Source organism: Mustela erminea, chromosome 1, assembly GCF_009829155.1.
Source record: "Mustela erminea isolate mMusErm1 chromosome 1, mMusErm1.Pri, whole genome shotgun sequence".
NCBI lineage: Eukaryota > Metazoa > Chordata > Mammalia > Carnivora > Mustelidae > Mustela > Mustela erminea.
The window spans coordinates 64,093,730-64,116,789 of record NC_045614.1 but is presented as its reverse complement, the minus strand read 5'-3'; the positions used below and the strand labels follow the sequence as shown (position 1 = coordinate 64,116,789).

Genomic DNA, 23,060 nt, shown 5'->3' with positions numbered 1-23,060 from the left:
GTTATGCTATAAACATCAGATTTCCTAGTAGAACAGGTTTCCTATGAGGGGTGTAAATAAAGATGAAGAAAGGGAGTATACTTCACATGTGAGCACTGGCTGATGGAGTAAGGAGTAGTTTTAGCAAGTATAAAGAACTACCAAGGTATTTTCTTTTCAAATTTAAAGTGTCCTTAAAGCACTTTGAGTCAGGCCAGGTAGCAATTGAATTCTACACCTAGTATGCATGGTGTTCAAAAGACACTCAAATAGATCTAGTGTGAGGCTTCAGTTAATACTCAGATTACACTCAGATCTCAACTTAACACATCATTAGAAACTCTCTGTTGTATACCTCAATAAAGCTGAAAAAAATAAAGAAAAAAGATGTTTCTGGGGAAAATCTGTGACTATTTAAGGTTCCTCTGGAAAACTGAGGACAGAAGGTTAAATAACTAATTAAAAGTTTCTTTAAAAAAAAAAAAAAAAAGCTCTCAGTCGGTTTTGTCATGTCATATGAACTCACAAGGGAATTGGCCTGGTCAATTACTCCCACCACCACTGCAGAGCACCCTGATAACTGGATACCCAATAAATGTCACAGCTGGCATCCTATTATGGACTGATAGTTTGTGTCCCTTAAAATTCATACATTCAGGCCCCAACTCCCAGTGTGGTTGTATTTGGAGTTGGGATCTCTAAGGAAGTAGGTTACAGGGGTGGTGCCCTGATTCAACAGAAGTAATGTCCTTAGAAGAAGACTCCAGAGAGGGTCACCTGGGTGGCTAAGTTGTTTGGGCATCTGACTCTTGGTTTACTCAGCAGGGGGGCCTGCTTGAGGATTCTCTCTCTCCCTCTGCCCCTCCCCTCAGCCATGCACACAAAAATAAATTAATTTTTTTTTAAAAGAAGACGATACCAGAGAGTGAGTTCTCTTGTGTTCTCGTCTCTTTAAGAGCCAAGGAAAGGCTGCATGGGGACACAGGGAGAAGTCAGCAATCTGCAAGCCATTGAAAGAGCCCTTAGCAGTAGCCCCGCTGGTCAGAGCCTTGATCTGAGACTTTTAGCTTCCAAAAGTAGGAGAAAATAAATTTCTGTCGTTTAAGCAACCCAATGTATGGCATTTCATTACAGTATCCTGAGCTGACTAATACACAGCCATTACATATATCCCATATATAACAGTACCAAAGACCTGGATAGAAGAATATGCTCATTTACCAGCCATGGCCCTGAATGCCTACTTTCATTTCCAAAAAAAAAAAACCTCAAGGTACTGAGTACCTTTATTGAGGTACTGGTTGTGCAAGTATATTAATTTTGTGAGAATTATGTGTACCTTTTTGAATATATATTATACTTTAATAAAAGCTGACTTAGAAAATAAAAATCTGAAGTTTGAACATCTAGGTCAGATATATTCATTTTGCCATGTGTATAATTTGGTAGAAAGCAAAAAAATAAATAAATAAATAAATAAAGTAGAACCAAACCACACCCTATTTTCCCAGGAGCTGAGAGAGGACTCAAACTCCTGCTCAACAGAAATGCAGACTAGCAGACTCTGATTCTAGCCGTCCCATACACCAGGAAGACCTCCTAGGGGGCATCAATAGCAAGCTGTTTCTATATTCCTTGTCAGCCATGAACCCCACCATCTCTACTTCACCTTTGGAATATGAACTGGGCTAAAGGCTCAAGAAGGCCTCCAGTGGGTCAAGTATAAAACTTATGAGGGTATGTGTTCACACATATCATACACATAGGTATGAGTGCATGGCTGAGGATCTGCCAGTAGATTGTAGTAAAGCAAAATCCTGACGGCCCACTAGTGCTCTTACCTTTATCTATCCAGTCAGCAAAACTGTGAACTCAGCAGGTAAAGGTGGAGAGGACAGAACCATCATTAAGCACCATGTGTGTTACGTACACACCTGTAACACACCGTTCACCTTCTTCTACCCCCTCTCCTCATCACACAGTGTCGAAGCTTATGAAAAGAGTAGAGTATAGGAAATATACATATACTGAGACTGCATATACTAAATGCACTGCAATGGCTATCAATGAGGAGAGAACCAGAATGAAGACTGGCCATGAAGAGAAAGAGGATAAACAAACTAAAACCGATGATGGGTTTGCTGTGAAAAGATTATATTCCACTCTTTTTCCTCCCACACTTCCCATTCAACTCCTCGGTTAATCCTTTCGGCTTAGCTCTTGCCTTCAAGGAGCTCCAGCTCCGACAGATGCTCTCCAAGGAGCATCCAGTACTGATGCCACCACTCAAGTGGAAGGACGACTTTGGCAAGCCCCTTGAGAAGAGCAGGATAACACCATCCAGGGCAGGCTGACCCAGTGGGGCAGTGGGAGGGAGGGAGCAGGGTGGAGGAAGGGAGAGAATAAAACTACCTACTTTTCCACTGCGATAGCAGCTTCTTCAAAGAGCTCCTCTTGGCAGTACATTTTAAGTGCTAGATCGAATTCCTGAATCTGCTCAAAGCATCTGAAAGCATCTTTGTAGCACTGGCTTCGCTTATAGAAACAGGCAGCATCTCTTATCTAGGGCAGAGTAAAACATACTCTTAGAGTATTCATAGCATAACTTTTTATCTTAAAAATAAGCCAACATCATGAATAATAATGTCTGCTATTTGTTAGGATCCAGCAAAAACACTAAGACATAGATAATATTAGGAAAACAAATCTGATATAGAGAGAAAAACAAAGTTAAATCTCAACCTCCCACCACACACAAATTTAACCTTCAGATAGGTCAAAGATCTAAATATGAGAGCTATTAGAAGAAAATGTATGAGAATATCTTTGTGACCCTGAGGTAAAGAAAGTCTTCAACAAAACCCAAAACACTCAAACTTCAGGGGAAAAACTGATGGATTTGATTACATCACAACTGTTGAACAAAGGGCATGTGAAATAGAGTTAACAGAGAAAGGGCAAACATCAACACCTAGATCAGCATTGTCAAATAATCCTACCATGAAGATGGAAATGTTCTACATCTATGCTAGCCAATATGGTAGCCACTAGCCACATGTGAATAGTGAGCACATGAAATGTGGATAGCGTAACTGAGGAACCAAATTTTTTATTTTGTTTCATTTTCATCAGTTTTAACCTTATTTTTCACCTCTGGCTAATGGCTACTATATTAGACTGGACAAGTCTAGAACATTAAATGAATTCCTACAACTACAAGAAAAAGACTCCTGGAAACCCAAAAGAAAACTAGGTAAAGGATATAAAGTGGCAGGGGGGAAACTTGAATGACTAACAAATTAATAAAGATGCTCCAACTACACTAATAAAGAAATGCAAATTGAAACTACAGTGAGATACACCCATGAAGTTTGGCAAAATTAGAAAAATCAGAACCCACTGAATGTGGTCAAGAAGGTGGGGCACCTGGAATCCCAATGCACAAACTGGCAAAGCTGTTCTAGAAAGAAAAGTGGCTTACACCTTCACTTAGTGAAATTAAGTACATACATACTCTAGGGCCAGCAAGGCCCATTCAAGCTGTACCCAGGACCGGAAGGAGATGCAGTGCTATATGTGGCAGCCAGAAGTTGGTGGCAACTTGGACGTTCACCACTAGGGAAAGTCAAATGCAGGGATGCCCACTGAAGAAAACTCTCAGGGTTCTGAAACCTGGTCAGACCTTAACACTAAAGTAGGGCATGAAAAACATAAAAAACAAAACAAAGCAGAAAAATATGCCATCTAAACAAGCTTAAAATATGTATGTATAGAAAAATTACTATCTGCTCTTCAATTATGCATGCAAATGGGGGTTCCACATTAAATGCACTGGAATGGCTGCCAGGGAGGAGAGAATGGGAACGGACACCAGCCATGAAGAGGAAGAGGATAAACAGAAAAAAACCACCAGTGGGTTTGCTGTGGACACAAAATTATATCCCACTCTTCCTCCCACAATTCCACCAGCCCCTCGGACAATCCTTTATGCTTGGCTCTCCCAACGTTTCTCCCAATTCCCTTCCCATCACCTACACCACCCTCATGGCAATCCAAGCCATATCATCCAGCCTCGGCCACTGCTCCCCACTGGCCTGTCTTGCTGCCTACCAACCTCTACCCAGAGCATCCAGACAATGAGCTCCATGTTCTCCAGCAGTCAGAACCTTCCACTGTCTCCTTGTCACATATGAACAAAATCCAGTCCCTACCACAGATGTCGAGGCCCTACCTGATTTGCTCCTGCCACCCTCTCTGGTTCATTTTACCACTTCTACCCACTCACTCTGCTCTAGCCCAACTAGCTGTTCCTTGCTGTTCTTCAAGCTCTCCCACATGCTCCCACCTTGGTGGGCTCTTGCCTGCAAGCATGCTTTGGCCTGCGATGCCCTGAAGCAATTTTCTCAGTCTCTGCTCAAAAGCCATTTTCCTTAACTACGGAGAACAAACTGAGGATTGCTGGAAGGAGGTGGGTGGGGGATGGGCTTGATGGGAGATGGGTATTAAGGAGGGCACTTGTGATGATGGGCACTGGGTGTTATACGTAAATAACGAACCAATGAACTCTTCTCCTAAAACCAATATTGAATTGCATGTCAACTAACTAGAATTTAAATTTTAAAAAAAGAACAAACAAAAAAAGGCAGCTTTCTGCCCTCCCCCTGCCTAAAACAGCAGCACACCTGACACCTCTCTCCCCTCACCTAGTTACCTAGCCTCATCAGCCCTGGCGTCTCCTATGCTAGACTGTCAAGTCTGTCATCCCTCTCCCCAACGAGGAAGGAAAGGGAAGCTCTCTCAAGGCAGGGGCCCCTCTGCTGCCACCTGCTGGCCACTGAGCACCCACAGTGCCCGGCACCCAGTAAGGGCCCATCTCTTTGTTGAATATTTCATTTCATAATTCTAACTAGTGGTACCTGACGTCCAAAGAGAAAACAAAATCCAAGTGAAACAAGACAAAACACATACACCAGGCCCTTTAATAAATCTTAGCTGGCTTTTATTTTTCTAGACAATCTACACCAAGTGCCAAAATACAAAGAAGATTCAGGTATGAGGTTCTTTAGTGTCCAGAGACCTAACAGAGCAGGGAGCATCTAGGCCCATCTCAGCCCCAAGAATACAATCCCAGAACCAGAGCACCTACCACCCCATCTCTCGTCCACTCCTGACAATGCTGATTACTCAGAAGGAAAACCCCAAGTGGGAATGCACGCCCTTGTAGGTGCCAAGAATGTGCCTAACCAGAGAGAGAGGGCAGCGGGATGGCTAAAGAAATTCCCCTGCTCTGCACGCTCTGCTCCCAATGGGAGGAGTCCCCACCTGCCATCCTGAGCAAGGGCCTTAAGAGGTTTCCAGGGAAACCATGTTACTCTCAAGAAAGAGGCAAGAAGCAGGTGACGCAAAGGAATCCCTGGGGGAAAAAAAAAGGCTTGCACCTCCAGGGCCCCATCACAAAACATTTGTTTGTGGGGGTAGCACACATGTGGGAGCTGGGAATACGGAGGAGATTTGGTCTGAGGATGTTGATAAAGGCTGCCACCAAACTGATCAACTTGAACCATGCTGGTTAGTTTGGTGGGAGGACCACATGACACTAGCTCAGGTTGGACCCCCTTCCAGGGAGGAGCCTAGGCAAAGAAAGGAATGAGACCATCCCCGGGGTGGGGCTTGAAGCTGCTAGAACATATGGGGGAGAGGAAAGAGAAGACCTGCCACCAGAGGTTAAGCCCCTGGAAGGAGAAGGAAACAAGGAAGGCTGTGTTTCCAGGAGCAGGATGGCTTCCACATTTTGAAGGCACTGAAGTCCCTAGGAAAGGAACATAGGCTGTACTTATGGCCTCTTGGTCCCCATGCCTCCTACTTTCTGAGGAAGAGCTTGCCAGGCTGGGGGAGGCAGGTGGGCAGTGTGAGTAAGGAGGAAATCTCTGACTCAGTCATGGCAGGCGCTGGTGGGTAAAAAGGGGAAGAAAAGGCTTAGGCTGCTTCCCTGTAGCTGTCACTACTTAGGGTCCAGGTGGTGGCACGGGAGACGGAAGGGTTGGCAGCTAGGGAAGGTGGTAAGGTTGGAGGCAACCCTAGTTTCTAGAATCTTAGGACCCAAACTCCCACCCACCCTGAAATCCCTATATCTCATCCCCATCTCCCACAGCCTAACAAGTCACATCTCCTAATAAACATGGGGCAGGGCAGGAAGTACCAGGAGGGCCTTATGGTCTTTAAACAGACTTGGGGCCACACTTCAAAGTCCTCAGCAGGTGACACCCTCACTCCACCCAGTATGCAGGGTGCTCTGAGGATCCAGGAGCTAATACATTTCACAGAGAGATGTGGAAACTTACCCCCTCCTGGAGGGACATAAAGCCCTATAGCAGTGGGGGTGGGGGGGATGCAGTAGCCCCAGCTGGGCTTTCTAGAGCACAGGTTTTCAAGCCACCGAGCTCTACACCTCCAGTCCCTCACAACTGATACACTGGAAATGAATCGTGTGGGGTACAGCATGGTGGCTATAGTTAACACTGTCTTGTCTGTTTGAAAGTTACTAAGAGAATAGATCTTAAAAGATCTCATCACAAGAAAAAAAAAACTTTGTAATTCTGTATAGTGATGGATGTTAAAGAAACTTACTACAGTGATCATCTCACAAAACATCCATATATCAAATCATTGTGTTGTACCCCTCTCACCGATAGCATTTTACATGCCAATTATAGCTCAACGATAAAAAAGACAAAGGAATCGCTGAAAAAAATCATCACTACTTGCACGTTATGGCAATGCCAAAGTGCTGTAACAGTCTCTCACTGGTTACTTTCATCTTCAGTGTTAATCTCATTGCAGACAAATAAAAATTTGTGGCCCACCACCAGCCTGCCAGCCACTCCATGAGTAGCTGTTTTAGACTGTGCTTTCTGCAATGATGGAAATATTCTGTAACAATGAGCACTTGAAGCGTGGCTAGTGAGACTGAGGAACTGTATTTGTAATTTTATTACATTTTAATTAACTTAAATTATAAATTAAATAGCGACACGTGGCTAGTGGCTACCAGATTGGTTGGCACAGATCTAGAGCAACTGCTGAGAACACAGAAAAACCGCCATGTCAATGCCAGGCCATTCACACAAGCAGACTCCAGACCGAACGTGGAGGACAGGAAGGCAGGAATATCCCAAAACCCACCTCCCCTCCGATTGGAAGAGCTGGCCTCCCTGTGATTAATATCAGGTGAAACATCCACACAGGTGTGGACATGCATGCGCACACACATCTTTGGAGCTATGTAAATGCTCCGGCAAGTGGAGAGAGAATGGCTGCCCTACAGTCCTCAGAGCCGACCTTTCTCTCTTGCAAGGCCTGGAGCCCTTCCCTGACACAAGCAGGGGCTGAGGGAGCCCAGTTCTCCCTGCGGCAGCACGGGCTGGGTCCATACCTTCCCCAGCCTCTCACACAGCTGGGCGGACAGCTGGAACTCCTTGGCGTAGCTCAGGCACTTAAGAGACAGCTTTGGCTCCTTGCATTCCAGATAGGTCTTGGCCAGTTCCAAGTACTCCACCTGCTTCTCCCTGAAGAAGGGAGAGAAAACAGAGTACCCACCGAATGGTGACCTAGCCCCAACAGATCCCACCACCTGATCTCACCAGAGCAGCCCTGAGATGACCCCCGGGGAGTCTTACTTGGGGCTGACTTTCTTGGATTTCATGTTCAGGGCGGTGTTGTGGGCCAGCGCCAGCTTCTCTTTCTCAAATGCACCTCCTTTTTGGTAACACTTGGCTGCGACCTAAAATGGGCAAAAAGTCTTGATTCCCAGCAAGGGAATGGACGTGACATACAGAACAAGGGTTAAAGCACATGTGCCCTGTTTGCGCTGACAAGGGAATGATTCTCACTCCAGCCACGCCTGAGGCCAAGGAGCAGGAATGTGCTGATGAGCTTAAAAAAAAAAAAAAAAAAAAAGGCCCCACAGACTAAAACCCAGTAATGTTACCAGCAAATACTTTTCCACTCAAAGGTTCCTTTTGAACACGCCCAGAGAGGTGCCTGGGTGGCTGTCGGTTAAGCATCTGCCTTTGCCTCAGGTCCTAATCTCAGGGTCCTGGGATGGAGTCCGGCATTGGGCTCCCTATTCAGCAGGAATCCTGCTTCTCTTCCTCCCTCTGTCCCTCCATCCCCACTCATGTGCACATGCGTGTACTCTCTCTCTCTCAGATAAATAAAATCTTGAAAGTGCCCAGAATCCATGGAAAAGCAATACGGGATATATTTTTATAAGCTGCCATAATTAACACCCTCACTTAATCTTCCAGTAGCCATGTGTGAGAAGTTTCATCCTTCTCATTGTATACATGGAGCCATTGGCCTAAAGTCACCCAGTTGCTCTTCTGGGTCCCACACAGGTTTTCTCTAGTCAGTAACTACAATGGCTAAACAACTGTGTTGGTAGAACAGCCGCAGCACAGAAATCGGGGTAGAGATGGGGATGGAGATGATGTCACCACACATTCCAGAAGATAACTGGCTAGATCCCTGGCTCATGCAGGTCTATGTTGAGCAAGTAGAAGGTGGGCAGACGGGCATCACAGGAATGTTGACTGGACCCCCATTCCTGCCAGCAGAAAGTTGCTCTTCTAAAGCAGGAATGCTGAGACCATGTCTCAAAGCATAGGCTGGAGGACAGAAAGTCACACTTGGTCCAGCATGTAAAGATTAGGTCTCAGTGTGGGCAGGGGAAAGATTAAGTAGAGAATATGACATCTTGTTCCCTTGGGCTCTTTGCTTCAGCTTCCCCAGCCTCATGCACCTCCTTACATTCCCAAGATCTGTGCCACACTCTTTCCCACCACAGGACCTTAGCACATGCTAGTCCTTCTGATTGAAATGCTCTTCCACCCCTTCTCTGCCCAGTTAACTTCATTCATCCTATAGGCCTCAATTCTCAGCTCCTACTTAGAGCAGCCTTCCCTAGCCTCCCTGTCCAGAACAGGTGGTTCTAGAGGCAGCTAGTCTCTCCCATGTGATACCTACAACAACTAGAGCTGGACACCCTTCTGAGTGTCTGTCCGGCTCACCATCACACCCCTGTAACCCAAACATGATGTTTGGCCCACAGTTCAACAGGAATTTATTGAACGAATCTCAAGTGATTGCCATTTTTATGGTGGTTTTGGAATGTTCACTGACAGGCAGCCAAAAACTCAAAAAATCCCCTGAGTCCTGAAATCCTTTACTAGAGTCAAAATAAAATCAGGTGAAGAGAAGGCTTTTGATAACATTCTCATCTGTGCCAACTCCCATAGAAAGATTTTGGACTCAAACCTTCAAAAGGCTTTTTTAAAGAATTGGACACCCATGGGCAACATGTCTGGGTTAAGACCAACAGTGTTCTGAAGGGAATAAAGGGAAAGGCTATCTAGTTTTCCAATTTCATATCCGTACCTGCTACCATACTATCCCTCCCTTCCCTCCCCGAAAAAGATCTTGGTTTTATAACAGCAGCCAACTTATAACAAGGATGGGCAGTGAATAAAGTTTCAGAGCTCTGTCAGCCTCCAGCAGGTAAATACTACGGACTTACGGAAACAATTTGCCGACACACCCAAACACACAACAATGTGCATTCTGTTTTCTCACCCCGTGGGACTGGTTGCAAGGTGGCGACAGTCCTTCTGTCCTCCCTGTATCCACCCACGCCCCTTTACTGTGTAATTCTGCAGCTTCTCCCAACAAGACTGCTGCCTATGTCCCCTCCCTTCAGATCTGGGCTGTGACCTGCTCTGGCCAACAGAACATAGCAGAGGCGACACAGGGCCAGCTCCGAGGCCAGGTGTCAGGGGGCCCCCTGTGCTCCTCTGCCTTTGAACGCTGCTGGGGCATCAGCTGAACAAGCCCAGGCTTGCCGCTGGAGGATGAATCACGTGAATCAGGAGCCCCATTCACCCCCATCATCCGAGCCAAGAGCTCACCATTCCCCGAAAGTAGACCGGCTTGCTGGCTGGTTACAGAGTTCCGACATGGCTCCCCCAGCTGAGACTACAAAAGCCATTCTGCTAAACTCAGCTGTTGGCTAACCACCTGCAGCACTCCCCTCTCCCTCCCTTGCGTGATGGCAGGACCTCCCTCCCATGAAGGGCTAAACCTGCAGGATGGGACTGCTCTCCCAGACTGCCCCGAAACAGGCATGGCACGTGACCTAGCACCAAGCAGTGAGATGTAAAGAGAAGTCCATAGCAGACTTCACGATCAAGAAAAGAGACCTACGAGAAGAAAAGCCCTGCCTGGGATGCTGCCTAGGGGGACGGGCAGCTTGGCACTGCATCAGTCATTAGGTTATCAGATGAGCCTCACGTGACACAAGGAAGAACTGGAAGGAGACAGGGCCCATGATGAGTTTGTTGAGCTGGAAGTGTCTGCGCCTGGCAGGTGGAGACTTCGTCACCACCGTGTCCTGGGAAACACACATGCCATGGAACTGTGGGATGTGCAGGGATGCGCATGGTTGGGAGAGGGATGGGGCTCGTCGTGCTGGTTTCACTATTTCCAGAGCACCGGCAGAGGGAACGCTGGCCGGAAGAAGGCTGTGCAAGCTCACTAGGCTGGCCTGTGGCTGAGACTGGTCAACTCAGTCTAGATTTAAGGCTTAATCCCTGCTCACCAGACTCAGCTTGGGAGTCAAGTCCATGTCGGATCAATTTGAAAAACAAATGACCAATCTGTGACTATTTTTAAAATGCAGTAGGATGGCAGCAAAAATGTTTAAACACAGAGCACAGGAGGGAAAGAAAATAAGCAGAAGGCTCTGTCGGTGGGCCAGAGGCCTTGACCCTCCATTTTTGTGGCAGTCCAGCTGACGCTGCGCCACAGTGAAGGGTTGTCATGCTTGCCCTGCAGAAGGAGCTGGGCAGGGAGCTCTCCTCATCGCAGGGTGGCCTGATGTTTCTGAAGAAGCAGCACAAGCACCACAGCCTTCACCCTTTCATGGTGACAAGCATGATGGTGGAAAACCAGCCTGTGAGGCCAGATGAGGTCACCAGTCACAAAGACCTCCCCCTCCCCTTACCTTCCAGCACTGGTGCTTAGCGTAATACTCTCCTTGTGCGATCCACTCCTCAGGTGTGGAGGTCTTAACAAACATGCTGTCATCCAAGTCTAAAATGAAAAAAGAAGAGTGGGTTTGCTTCTCTGGGTGTTTATTCCCTTAAACTTGTTGTTATGGGCTGAAGTTTGCCCCTTTCCCCCACCAAAAAAATGCGTACATTGAAGCCCTAAACCTCAATGCTTCAGAATGTTCGGAGACAGGGGCTTTAAAATTGTGATGAAGTTATAACAAAGCCATTCAAGTGAATCCTAGTCCAATCTATGTCCTTACGAGATGAGGAGATTAACGCACTCAGAAAGAGACACCAGGGGCTCACACGGAAGAAACGCCATCTACAAGCCAAGGAGAGGGGCCTCAGAAGAAACCAAATCTGCTGACACCTTGATCGTGGCCGTCTTGCCTCCAGTACTGTAAGACAATACGCTTTATTCCAGCAGCCCAGGCAAACAAATACCTGTGTTTTCTTTCCAGGATTCATTTTAAGATGGATTTTAGCTTACCAAGCCAGGTCGCTGTGGGCTTTGGAAGGAGGAGTCAGGGATAAGAAAGGACATTGCTCAGTTTTCAACTTCTGTCTACCTTCCTCTCCTATGGTGACAGATTAGAAGACAGAATATTCTAGTTCTTCCTAGAAAATCCAAAGCCATGTGGTTCTTAGCAAACTCCCACACAGGGGTTTTAGCAAGGAACAAGGTGACAGGGTTCTACAGTAGTTTCAAACGTGCAGACTTTGCCCTTAGGGTAAGCAGTGTGACATGTCCCCATTGGTGGACACAGACTGTCACAACCATCAGCTGTCAGGCCCTTCTGTTGTCCCACTAGCCTGCTGGCGACTCGATCAGTCACCCCTCCTGCAGCTCCCCTGAGCATCAACAGCCGTGGTCAGCCCTCTCTGCAGTTTCTCAGCCTCGGCTGCAAGAAGGAGGTGGAAATCTGACTACCAGCATAAAATTCAGTCAAATCTGGGCTGAAGGGGTCCAGGATACCCTGGCCCATGGATATCAAGGTAGGCAACCAGGCAGACACGCCAGCTTCCTTTGGAGGGCGCAAAACCCTCCTTGTTGGCCCTCTGCCGTGCCCTGCAGCACTGTGTGCAAAGATGACTTTGCAGCGTCTTGTCCTAACTCTGTGCGTGCTATTTGTGCTCTGGTGACATTCTGTCCTCACAGGGAGCTCCCCAGTATCTCCACATAGGGCAGGTGAATGCTACCAGCACAATGATAAAGATACCCAAGTTATACAGTTGCAATGCTCATCCCCAGCTCCCCCTGCACAGCGGTAACAGATTTTCTCACAGACTTTATCATGTGCAACTTATAACCCACTTAAGAATGTCCTTTTTCTGGTGTTCTTAACACTACCAAGACAGAAAATAAATTGTGACCTTGTTTCAATCGGAATCTTTAAATGCAAGAAAATTGTCTATTTTGATGATCTCTTATAACAGGTGCCAGAATCTACTTCAGGGATGAAAGGAGTAGGCACCACAGGGAAGATTAAGAATGACCACAGCAAACCAGCACCACACCCCCACCCCAGAGCTTTTTGTTGAAGAAGTGAAGGCCCAGGGTGAGGAGGTAGGCCTGGACAAGGTCACATGGCTACATAGGTGGAAACTTCTAATGAGAAGCTAGGGTTTCTTCATTCCAAGACTTCAAGTTTCCCCATTACACCTAACAGCCAGGGCCGAGGAAGAGAACAGCTAACCCTGGACCCAGGCTGAGCCATTGGCTGCAACCAGAAATAGTCTCCAAAAACTGGCCAGAAAATGCTCAGGAAAACAGCAGACCTCTGCACAGTGGCTGAGCCCTGCACTTTCCCCCATCCACAGAGAAATTAAGTGCGGCCTGGAGCAGCCAACTTAACAGCCAAGTCACAAAGACAACAATTTTCTCCTTTATGAAGGGCTGATGACTTCTCTGCGAGTTATCCTATCAGGAGATCTTTACTCCATTTTTTACTTAGCCAGTCTCTGGAAGTGATCAACACAACACACAATACTGGTTTGGCTTTTTAAACATTGCAAACAGCACGGAAGGGCAAAAGGGGAAAAGTAAAAGTATCCCCATATCCTCAACAACCCGCACTCACCTGTCCTAGGACCAGAGCAGCCACTGTGAACAGTTCCTCACTAATGGGCACTTAGGTCGTTTTAATTGCTTATAATTACAAGTAGGGCTGTGAGGAACACTCAATGTGCATGTATCTTTGAGATTTTACACAAAAACATCTCTAGGATAGGTTCCTGGAAACAGGAGTTGCTGGGTCACTTTTAACCCAGCACAATTTTCTTTGATAGATATTGCCAGTCAACTGTCCAAAGACTGTAGCAATTTGTGTTCCACCAACAAAGCCTATTTTCTCTCAACCTCGCCCAGAACCCTCACTTTTATTTTTTTTTTAAGGAGGCTCCACACACAACATGGGGCTTGAACTTATGACCCTAAGATCAAGAGTCAAGACACACTACTGACTAAGCCACCCAGGCCCCCACCATGACCCTCATTTTTAAAAGGCCAATAAAAGATCTTCCCTGAAGGAGTTAACCTCCCCCCAGTCCCATTACAGCCACACTTTCCCACACACCTTAGCAGTAAATACAAACTTTCATATCTCCAAAGAATGTGGGAAGGAAAGAAAGCACTTTCCAAAACCTATATCCTTTATACCTCACCATAAGAAGTGGAGAGTAACATGTCTTGTTTTATTTTGTTTTGTTTTGTTTTGTCTGGGGGGGGGGGTGGTTATTATTTAAATGAGAGTAACATGCTTTGTATCCAAAATCCAGAATCGCTTAATGAAATCTTACCTTTATTTTCATCTGTCTTTACAACTTGGACAAAATTTCTTCTCATGAAATATTTGAAAGCAGGAGCCCGCTTCTCTGGGTTTTCATCAAAGATCCAGAGGTTAACCCGGGCCCGTGTAATAGCAGTGTACAGCTGCTTCAGCTCTCCATTGAGGAGCTAAATTGAGGACAAAGACGGAGAGCATTTGTCTACAGCTTCAATGTGATACACTTCAATGGGCTTACTCATTTTGGTGAAATACAGAAACCAAATTTAAGTATAGCAGAAGCATGAGCAGGACAGGAGGCTCACTGTGGCCACAGCAAAGATAAGTGAAGCTCCAGCAAGGGAGTACAACATTAGCACAGGACTGCCCTTATCTGCTATAATTTTATATTTTGAAATAATCATAGGTTCATGGGAAGGTAATATAGAATGGTCCCATGTGCCTTTTACTCAATTTATCCCAATGGCTACATCTTACACAATTTCTGTAACTTATTTTTACAAATTAAGCCAGTCATATACTTCTATGACCACTATCATTAGTACAAAATTACTCATGACCTATGCCATGATTGAGGGCTACAGATATCAGGGGGTTATGACTTGAACGTGGGGAGGCCCTACTTGATTAAATAATGCACATTTCAAAGCAACAGTGGATTTGTGGCTACCTAGAGGTTTGCATAGCTAGGCAGTGATTTAACTTTTATTTCTGTAGAGCCTTCTAGGCATTTACTGAAATAACCTGATAACTGCTATTCTGTTTGTTTTTGCACTTTGTAAAAGACATAAAACCAGGGCAGTAGTTTCTCCCCAAAGTTTTTCATTTTACTCGTTCGGTTTGCCCTCTCTCAAGGTTCCATCAAGCTCCATCAGTCAAGAACTCTAAAGAACTGCTCAGCTTTGGCCTTCTTCTCAGTGAGGCAGCTGCGATGTGAAGGGAAAGGAAGCTGGGTCCCTTCACAGTGTAGTGGAGAAAAATCTGTCACCCCAAAATGTGGACTGCCATCTCTTTGGCATGTAGATTATCTTAGGCTGATTATTTTTAAGAAACAAAAGGTTCACAAAGAACCTCTGACCTTCCCCTTGACTGCCTAAGAGAATTTAGACAGAGAACCTGCTCCAGAAAGGGAGCACTCACTCTAGATAACTGTAGTATGCATGACCTAATGGTGCTAAACAGGAAGCACCAAAGCAAAATCTGTTTGTGTGAATTCCTCTCTGGGTCCCATTGTTTCTGGATGGCCCAGCAAACATTTGCTTACCAAACATTCATCTTTTTCATATTCTTGTGAATTGCTTTCTTTCCCTTTGAAGCCCTAGATCCCTGGCCCCTTCTCCTTGGGTCAGGATGGCATAAATACCTCATTTTGCCTGTTTTTGGAATCTCATGTTTATGTTGATTCCCTGTACACACATAATTAAACTTTATTTTCCTTTTTTAACTTTTTAAAAATATTTTATGTATTTATTTGAGAGAGACACACCATAAGTGAGAGAGCAGAAGCAGTGGGTACAGCAGAGGGAGAGAGAAGCAGACTCCCTGCTGAGCAGGGAACCGGATGCAGGGCTCGATCCCAAGACATGACCTGAACCAAAGGCATCCAGGTGCCCCTAAATTCTATTTCCTTCTGTGAATCTGTTTCATATCAATTTAATTTTCAGACCAGCTAAAGGAATCTTAAAAGATAGAGAAAAATTTTTTCCTCCCCAACAACAGTCAAGCCTGGTATACAAGTCTCCATGAACTACTATCCTGGACTTCACAGCTGAGTTCCCTGTCAGCAACTTCAAAATTTCTGAAGAGAGTTGAGTTCCAGAGGTCAATAGTAGGTACAATCCATCCTCTTTCACTTTCAGACAGTGCCCCACCCATCAAGCCCCACTCTCTGCTGAGAAAACAGAGACTGAGATCCCTGCCATGCCTACTACCATCCTCCACTCCCTGGTGCTGATGCACAAGAAAGCCAGGCAAGTACCAGGCTCTATTTTTAACCTCATTTTCTCATCCAAACCTTGTTTTCTGACCACCCTCCCACCCCAACAACCGCATGGACAAATGGCAGAAAATCACCTTGTACATTTCTGGATTCACCATGAGAGACCGACCCTGGGAGGAGCTGGGTTTCTCCAAGGGCACTTCAATCAGTGGTCGGTTTTCCTGTCTGGAGTCAGATGATGAAGGCGTAAATGAAGAAATGATCTTCCACTCCTTGTAAGCCTGAACAACAATGACAAATTAAAAACCAATAGAATATGCCCTTCAGCTGTACACACAGCCTCATGGTGAATTAAGCCCCTTTTCCTGGCTTAGGGGTCCCCAGCCCAGCTGTAAGAAGGTGGCCATCCTATAGCCTCAGTTGAGGGGACCTCAGGTGGCACAGGGAGGGAAAGGGGAAGCTACCACGGAAACTCTCCCAGACATTTGGCCAAGATGGCTGAGAAGCCAGGCACACGCACCTGCTTCCAAGAGGAATGCTATAACACCCAGAAAGTTTCTTGCTTAAAGAATTTCAGCAAGCAGTATGGAGGGAGGAACCCAGTGTCATTCACCCCTTTTCACAATGTGTGAGAGATGCCACTTAGTGTCAGCTGTTAAGACATATACGACAAAATTTTCTAACTAAATTATTTACTCAAGGATGGAACAAAATTCAGGAGCTGAATTACTCCTATGCACACTGTACTTCAGGAGCTGAAGTACAGTGTGCATAGGAGACTGAGAACAGACAGGACACATTTTTATCTCTGTTCTTTCACTCCTTAGCTATGTGAACCCAAATTGTTTATTTATTTCCTCCACATCTCCTTTTCTTGCTCTCTAAAATGGGGATGACAGAACTATCCAAGTTTGTTTGGAAATAAAAGGAGATAATCAATGTCAAGTGTCTAATATAAACCTTGACAAATAGTTGGTATTTTAGCCATGTGTCCCTTTATCTAAACTCAACCACAAAACTACAATAACTATGTAGACCAGAAGTTGGCAAGTTTTTTTTCCAAAAAACGTCAGAGGATAAAAATTTCAGGTTTTGTGGGCCATGTGGTCTCTCTCACAACTACTCAACTGTTATTATCATGCAAAAGAAGCCATTGTCAATTATGTAGATGAATGGGCAAGTGTGTCCCAGTAAAATGTTATTTTTCAACACCAAAACTGAATTTAATGTAATTTTCATGTGTCAGGTAACATTATTTTCCCTCAATTTTTTTAACCATTTAAAAATGTAAAAACCACTGTTAGCCCACGGACCATACAAAAGTAGGCAGAGGGCTAGATTTGGCTCTTGACCATGGTTGGCAGACCCTGGGAAAGCTAAAATGCTCAGAAAACATGCAGTGTTTAGAAGGCAGAATTCCTATGAAATTTCAGATTTCATACTTAACTGTATCCTGTGAGAGTAGCTAGTTAACCCCCCTCAGCCTTTACTTTTCCATGTATAAAATGGTGCTCCTTGCCACCCATGTATCTTCTCAAGAATAATGAAAACATGGAGTGAATACAGTTCATGACCTCCTTTAAGTCACCCCAAAACTTAAACTAATAAGTTTAAGTAAGTATCAGGTTAAATGCTTTAAGCACTAATTTATTTAATATTAATGAAATTATTATTACATTAAAATTATTTTGATATTAAAAATATAAACACTGTCTATTAAATAAGGATGGTTATGCTACTAACCAATTATGGAATTAATCACCATATTCTGAAAAGAGATGTGAATCATGTAATCATTGAAGTAGTTGGGAGTTTAAAAAAAAAAAGCTTTCAGGACACATTTATGACTGCCTTCTTTGTAAAGCCGTTCACACCCTGAATTTCTGGCCAAGGAAGGCAGGCAAAAGACACAAGCATTTTGACATTTGCAAGGCTCTCCTGGCAGACAGCATGAGGCACAGACCAATCAACCTTGGGAGGGCTAGTAAAGCACACACAATGTATTTTAAAACTGCTGAATCAGAAGGAAAAACCACTCGTACGGCCCAGGACTAACCTGTTTCCAGAAATAAAACACACTGTACTTTGAAGACAGAGCCTCTGAGGAGTGAGTAGCAAGAATACAGGCCTACGGCACCTGACAATGAACACATGTAAGTCTTCCAGCTTCTTCTATTGGGACTTATCATTGTGAATTTCACCTTCGGGGGGCCTGTTCTCTAAGTGATTAACCCATAAAAGCTGTGGTTTTCCAAGTCCCTCCTATCCATTTCATACAGGAGTATGAAGGAAAGGACTCCCCTGGGAGTCCTTACACTGGGGCTGAGTATAAATGGCAAGCACACTTCTAAGTCCCCACAGGTGTGTTTGGGGGTGACTGGAAGAAAGACTGCTGCTCCCCCAAATGAAGCCAAATCCTAGAAGAGAAGGATCTGGTGTAACCATTCCTTGGTCCCTTCCCCATCTCAGAAGATAGCCCTGGCAACTATGTAGTTGAACAGGGAGCAACAAATCCTCTGAAGAGAAGAATCACACACCAAGGCAACAAGAACACTCCCACACGCATGTGCAGAGAGTGTCTGCCAGAAACACAAACTGAGGGTGGAAGAAGAGGCCAGGGGTGGGGAGAAGAGATCTCCACTGTCCCCCGTGTCAAATACAATTATTATGCAGCAGCCTACAGCCAGTCACCCCAAAGGAAACCCAACATGAGGAGCTAGACCTCAGGTGACTGAAGACTTAGGTGATCCTGTCTTTCCTCTGCTTTGATTAAAGCACTTCCTCTCATTTAGAAATGAGATGTTTTTTGGTCTTGACTCTGTTGATGATAAATGCAGGATGTGCTTTGTGTCGGGGGAAATGCATAATGACATTCCTCAGGAATCGAGAAGCACCACACAAGGAGTCTTTCTGGAAGTCTTATTGTGCACATGGATGACGTGGATGTTACTGAAAGATTCCACTTGTGATTATTTTAATTTTATGCAACAAACTGAGCCATTGGTTGGGAGCACAGAGTCAAGATATCTGGGTCTTTGCTATTTCCATCATCAGGGTGAGACAAATAACTGGATTTTTCTTTCACAAACAGAATTGACCACAAGTTACAGATCCGTAAGTCCAGAGTTCCTTAGGCTTCTTACTGGCACAAGCATACAACTGGCAGTTAATAAAGGACAGGAACAACAAAGTCTTACCCCTTCCTCTTTCAGCACAGCCTCGGTCCAACCATGACCAATGGATGTATTATGAGAAAAAAGAGTTAGTTCTCAGAGAATAAAAATGGTTCCAGGATTAACGAAAGTGCATCTGATTTCATTAGCAAAAGTCAATAGGAAAGGAATGCACTTAAGGTATGGCAATGATATACTCATTGTGGAAGGTTCTGGAAGCCAATTTGCATGCGGGGCTTTAAAAGGAAATGAGTACAGAAGGAAGATCGCGAAACTGAGAAATCAGAGCATCTGAGTTGGTCTCCAGGCTCTGGCACCTACACTATTACTATGTGCAAATTACTTAATTTCCATGACCCTCAGCTTTATCTGTAGAATGAGGGTAATGGAAAAACATACAACTTCAGAGGGTTAATAGAGGATGAAAGGAAACAAAGCATTGGAAGAGGACTTTATAAACCATGAAGTACCCATAGGAATATTAGTCAGAGGTATCATCAGGGCAATTCTATTTTTTAAAAGACCAGGAAAAAAAAAATCAGGACTCCATTTAAAATAGTCAGTTCTGGGCAGGTCTTAAGGGGTCAAAGCTAACGGTGCTTCTCACCTAAGTATGAACCACAGCCCCTTCAAGCATGCACCATGTGCAGTGGGAAGTCTGCAACAGGAACCAGGACACAGTCAGCTAAGTGCCCAGAGGAGACCCCCCAGCACAGTCAGCAGCCAGCCTGAGCCCCCACCAAAAGACAGTGGTGAAAAAGAAACCAGTGGCTCGAGTTGGTGACTCTATCCATAACGTACTGAACTCGGGAAGAAAGACCATCCCAAGGACTCAGGAGCCAAGTCAAAGCAGTGGGCTGGCACGGAGGTCCTGGGGGTCAATCCAGGGATGCTTTCACTGCCATGGTCAGCATGGGCCGCAAGCAGTGGTGAAGCCATGCCAGAAGGGAGCTCCGGAGGGGCAGCTGTCCTCATCCCCCACATTACCTGATCCAGTGGCCAGGAACCAAGCCTCATTTGTCTTCCCGGAGTTTTCTCTTTCTATGAACTGAACTTGCCCAGTTCTGTCCTCATAGGGTGGACACTGCTAACCTTGCCTTCATTTGCAAAGCTCTCCTTAGAGCTCACTCCAACTGGAGCATCCTTGGGAGTCAAGGATAACAGAGCTAGTGAACACTGGCAGCTGGCACTCGGGTACCAGGCATTCAGAAGAAAGAGAGAGCAGGGCAGGGCACGGGAGAACCAGCACCATGACACACTGGGAAACCACCCACCGCCACTGACAAAACCCATATCCAAGCACACAAAGCCCCCGCCGAATGGGTGATGCTCCAGAACAGAAACAGGTACCTGTGACAAACTCACTTCTACTCAGCTCCACGTTCTCCTTCCCAGAGCGGAAGTGTAGCTCATACATATATGCATGCACAGCGTGGAAAAGAATTCAGCATAACATACCTCAGAGTCAGTGAAAAAGTTGTAAAGGAGGACATCGTCAAATTCTAAACCTTTTGCTTCATACACGGTTAGCACAAGGGCTAACCCCAGCTCTTCTGGAATTTTCTCTTTTGCCATTTCATTAGCTACAAGGATTACCTGGGGGGAAAGAAAGAAGAAGAAAGTAGGAAAGAGAAAACATCATGTTCTACAACAAGGGATGTGGAAAAGCTCAGCCAACTTCTGTGGGAGGCAAGTAACATCTTTTTTTTTTTTTTAAGATGTATTTTTATTTATTTGACAGACAGAAATCACAAGTAGGCAGAGGGCAGGCAGAGAGCCTTGGGAGGCTCCCCGCCAAGCAGAGGGTCCTACACGGGGCTGGATCCAGGACCCTGGGATCATGACCTGAGCTGAAGGCAGAGGCTTTAACCCACGGAGCCACCCAGTGGCCCCAGGTAACAGCTTTAAAAAGAAGTGGCTGGCCTGGATTTGGTCCACCAGCTGAAATATTAAAAATTGCTCCTTTACCTGGAGCTGAAATTTACCCATTCTGGCAGAGGACCTACTGAACTCTACACCGCAGAATAATACAGCCTCCCAACCCTTTTTTCAACCACAAACTGCCTTTTATTTCACAACACACAATCCCAAGAAGCTCACCTGGTGGGCTCCGAATTCAATAGGCTGCGTTTTCCTTTTGTTCCCTCGTAGCAAAATTGCCAAGTCGCTCACACTGCAAGACTCCAGGACTGTTGGTTTGGGACCATCAAAAAGGCCAGAATCCCTGGGGAGGCGATCAAAAGATTCCGGGAAATAGAACTGAAGTAAATCCACCACCCCAGATGCCAGATTGAGGATTCCTGAGATAAAACAGAAAATACACGTCAGATATGGAGCAACACGATGACGACATGGCTGGGGGATTTTCTGGGTGCTTTTGTGCTTTTTTTGTGGGGTTGTTTTTTTTTTTTAAATTGGAGCTTTTTTTTTTTTCTTGAGAAACAATATTGGTCCTGATAGTATGGATAATTGCAAGTCAGTTTCTAGTTCCCATTAGATTATCACTTTGGCTCTGGTACAGGGCATGAAGGCAGAGATATGTTGCTAAGGTTTTGTTGGATCTCGTTCCCGACCTACACTCATTTTAAAAAAAATTACTTCATAAAGAAAAATCAAGGCAGAAATATAATTTAAATAATTAGAGCTGTTAAAATGCTAATACAAGGGGCTGGCATAGATGGGAAGAAAACAAAAATTATTAGGACCCTCTCGTTGGAGCTTGGAGCCGGAGAGACATTGCCATGGTAACAGCAGTGCTGAATGTTAGGCAGGAGCCGAAGGCAAGGCCTCCATCACCCTCCCACTGGGTTTATACCCAGCTAAGAGGTCTAGCCTAAGAAAAATGGTGGAGCTGGAGAAAGGATTTTGTGAAGAATTTTCTCCCTGGGTGCTGTTGCTTATCTAAGCTCTGAGTAACGTGGCCAGTCACACAGACTGAACACTACCACCTTGAGACAAGCACCTTCATAAAAATATCCCATTTAATCACCAGGACTGCTCAGCAATATAGATCAGACAATCCCCACCTTTACAAGCAGAGACTCCAACATCTAAAAAGTTAGTAAAAACCTCCAAGTGATAGGATTTGAAGTTGAACTGAGCACAGAGCATCCTGGGTCTCTCTCCATGGTTCACTCTGTGCCGTGTGCCCTTTGCTGATGGCAGGTAGAACACTGTGTTCTTGGTAGAACCCCATGAGATGGGCCTATGTGTCCCCACTGCTATAACCAAACAATAAGGAGAAATTTTACTTCCCGGTAGTAGTATTATTAGATGTATACAGTTGGGAGCACAAATGGAAATTGCTTAACTGAAGCAAATCAGCTGCTACTGAGGTTCCCTCCTCTTTAAAAGCTAGCAACGGCTAGAGGTATACATTAGTGGGAAAATCAGAAAAGGGCACAGAAGTATTGACTACAGTGATGAATGGGAATCCACAGAAATGCCCTTCCAGAGAAACTAGATGAATAATTTTTAAATGAGCCTACCCAAAGAATAAAAGATGGTTCCACCATAAAAAGGATTAAAACTCTGATGCCTCCTACAACGTGGAGGAGCCCTAAAAACATTATGTTAATCACTTAGCCAGACACAAAAGGCCACATATTCCTGTTACATGAAATGTCCAGAATAGGCACATCCACAGAGACAGAAAGTAGGGAGTGAGCAGGAATGAGGAGTGACTGCTAATGGTATAGGGTTTCTTTTTGGAGTGATGAAAATTCTGGAATTGGGTAATGGTAATGGTTGCACAGCCTTGTGAACATATTAAAACCACTAAACTGCATATTTTAAGTGGGTAGTTGTTATGTTATGTGAATCTTAATTTTTAAAAAAGAGAAAAAAGGGGAAATATTCCCTAAACATAGTACATATTCACTACATAATCAATAAATACATGTGTGTGATAAATGCATTTAATGTATATAAAGAAAAAAGATCAAAAGGAAATGAAAAAAAAAATGTTAGCCACAAATGGCCTTACATGTAGCTTGTACATTGTTATTAACACTTTAGGTGTTTTATGAAATCTCTAAAATCTAGTACATATGATTTGGGCTTTTTCTGGTTCCATACA

The 23,060-nt window shown here is 44.9% G+C and overlaps 1 protein-coding gene across 4 annotated transcripts in view; it reads right to left on the bottom strand.

Moving 5' to 3' along the window:
- TRANK1 (tetratricopeptide repeat and ankyrin repeat containing 1) overlaps nucleotides 1–23,060 on the bottom strand; it is a 79,054-nt gene that overhangs the window by 7,448 nt on the left and 48,546 nt on the right. For 3 of the 4 annotated variants that reach the window (XM_032355249.1, XM_032355004.1, XM_032355091.1), the window contains exons 13-20: nucleotides 21,083–21,282; nucleotides 20,441–20,578; nucleotides 15,944–16,090; nucleotides 13,884–14,040; nucleotides 11,036–11,124; nucleotides 7,656–7,759; nucleotides 7,412–7,544; nucleotides 2,396–2,541 (exon numbers count right to left, since the gene is read on the bottom strand). In XM_032355249.1, the coding sequence (XP_032211140.1) occupies nucleotides 2,396–2,541; nucleotides 7,412–7,544; nucleotides 7,656–7,759; nucleotides 11,036–11,124; nucleotides 13,884–14,040; nucleotides 15,944–16,090; nucleotides 20,441–20,578; nucleotides 21,083–21,282 (1,114 nt within the window). The remainder of the gene's footprint in view (nucleotides 1–2,395; nucleotides 2,542–7,411; nucleotides 7,545–7,655; nucleotides 7,760–11,035; nucleotides 11,125–13,883; nucleotides 14,041–15,943; nucleotides 16,091–20,440; nucleotides 20,579–21,082; nucleotides 21,283–23,060) is intronic. The other variant, XM_032355169.1, reaches the window with a different exon arrangement.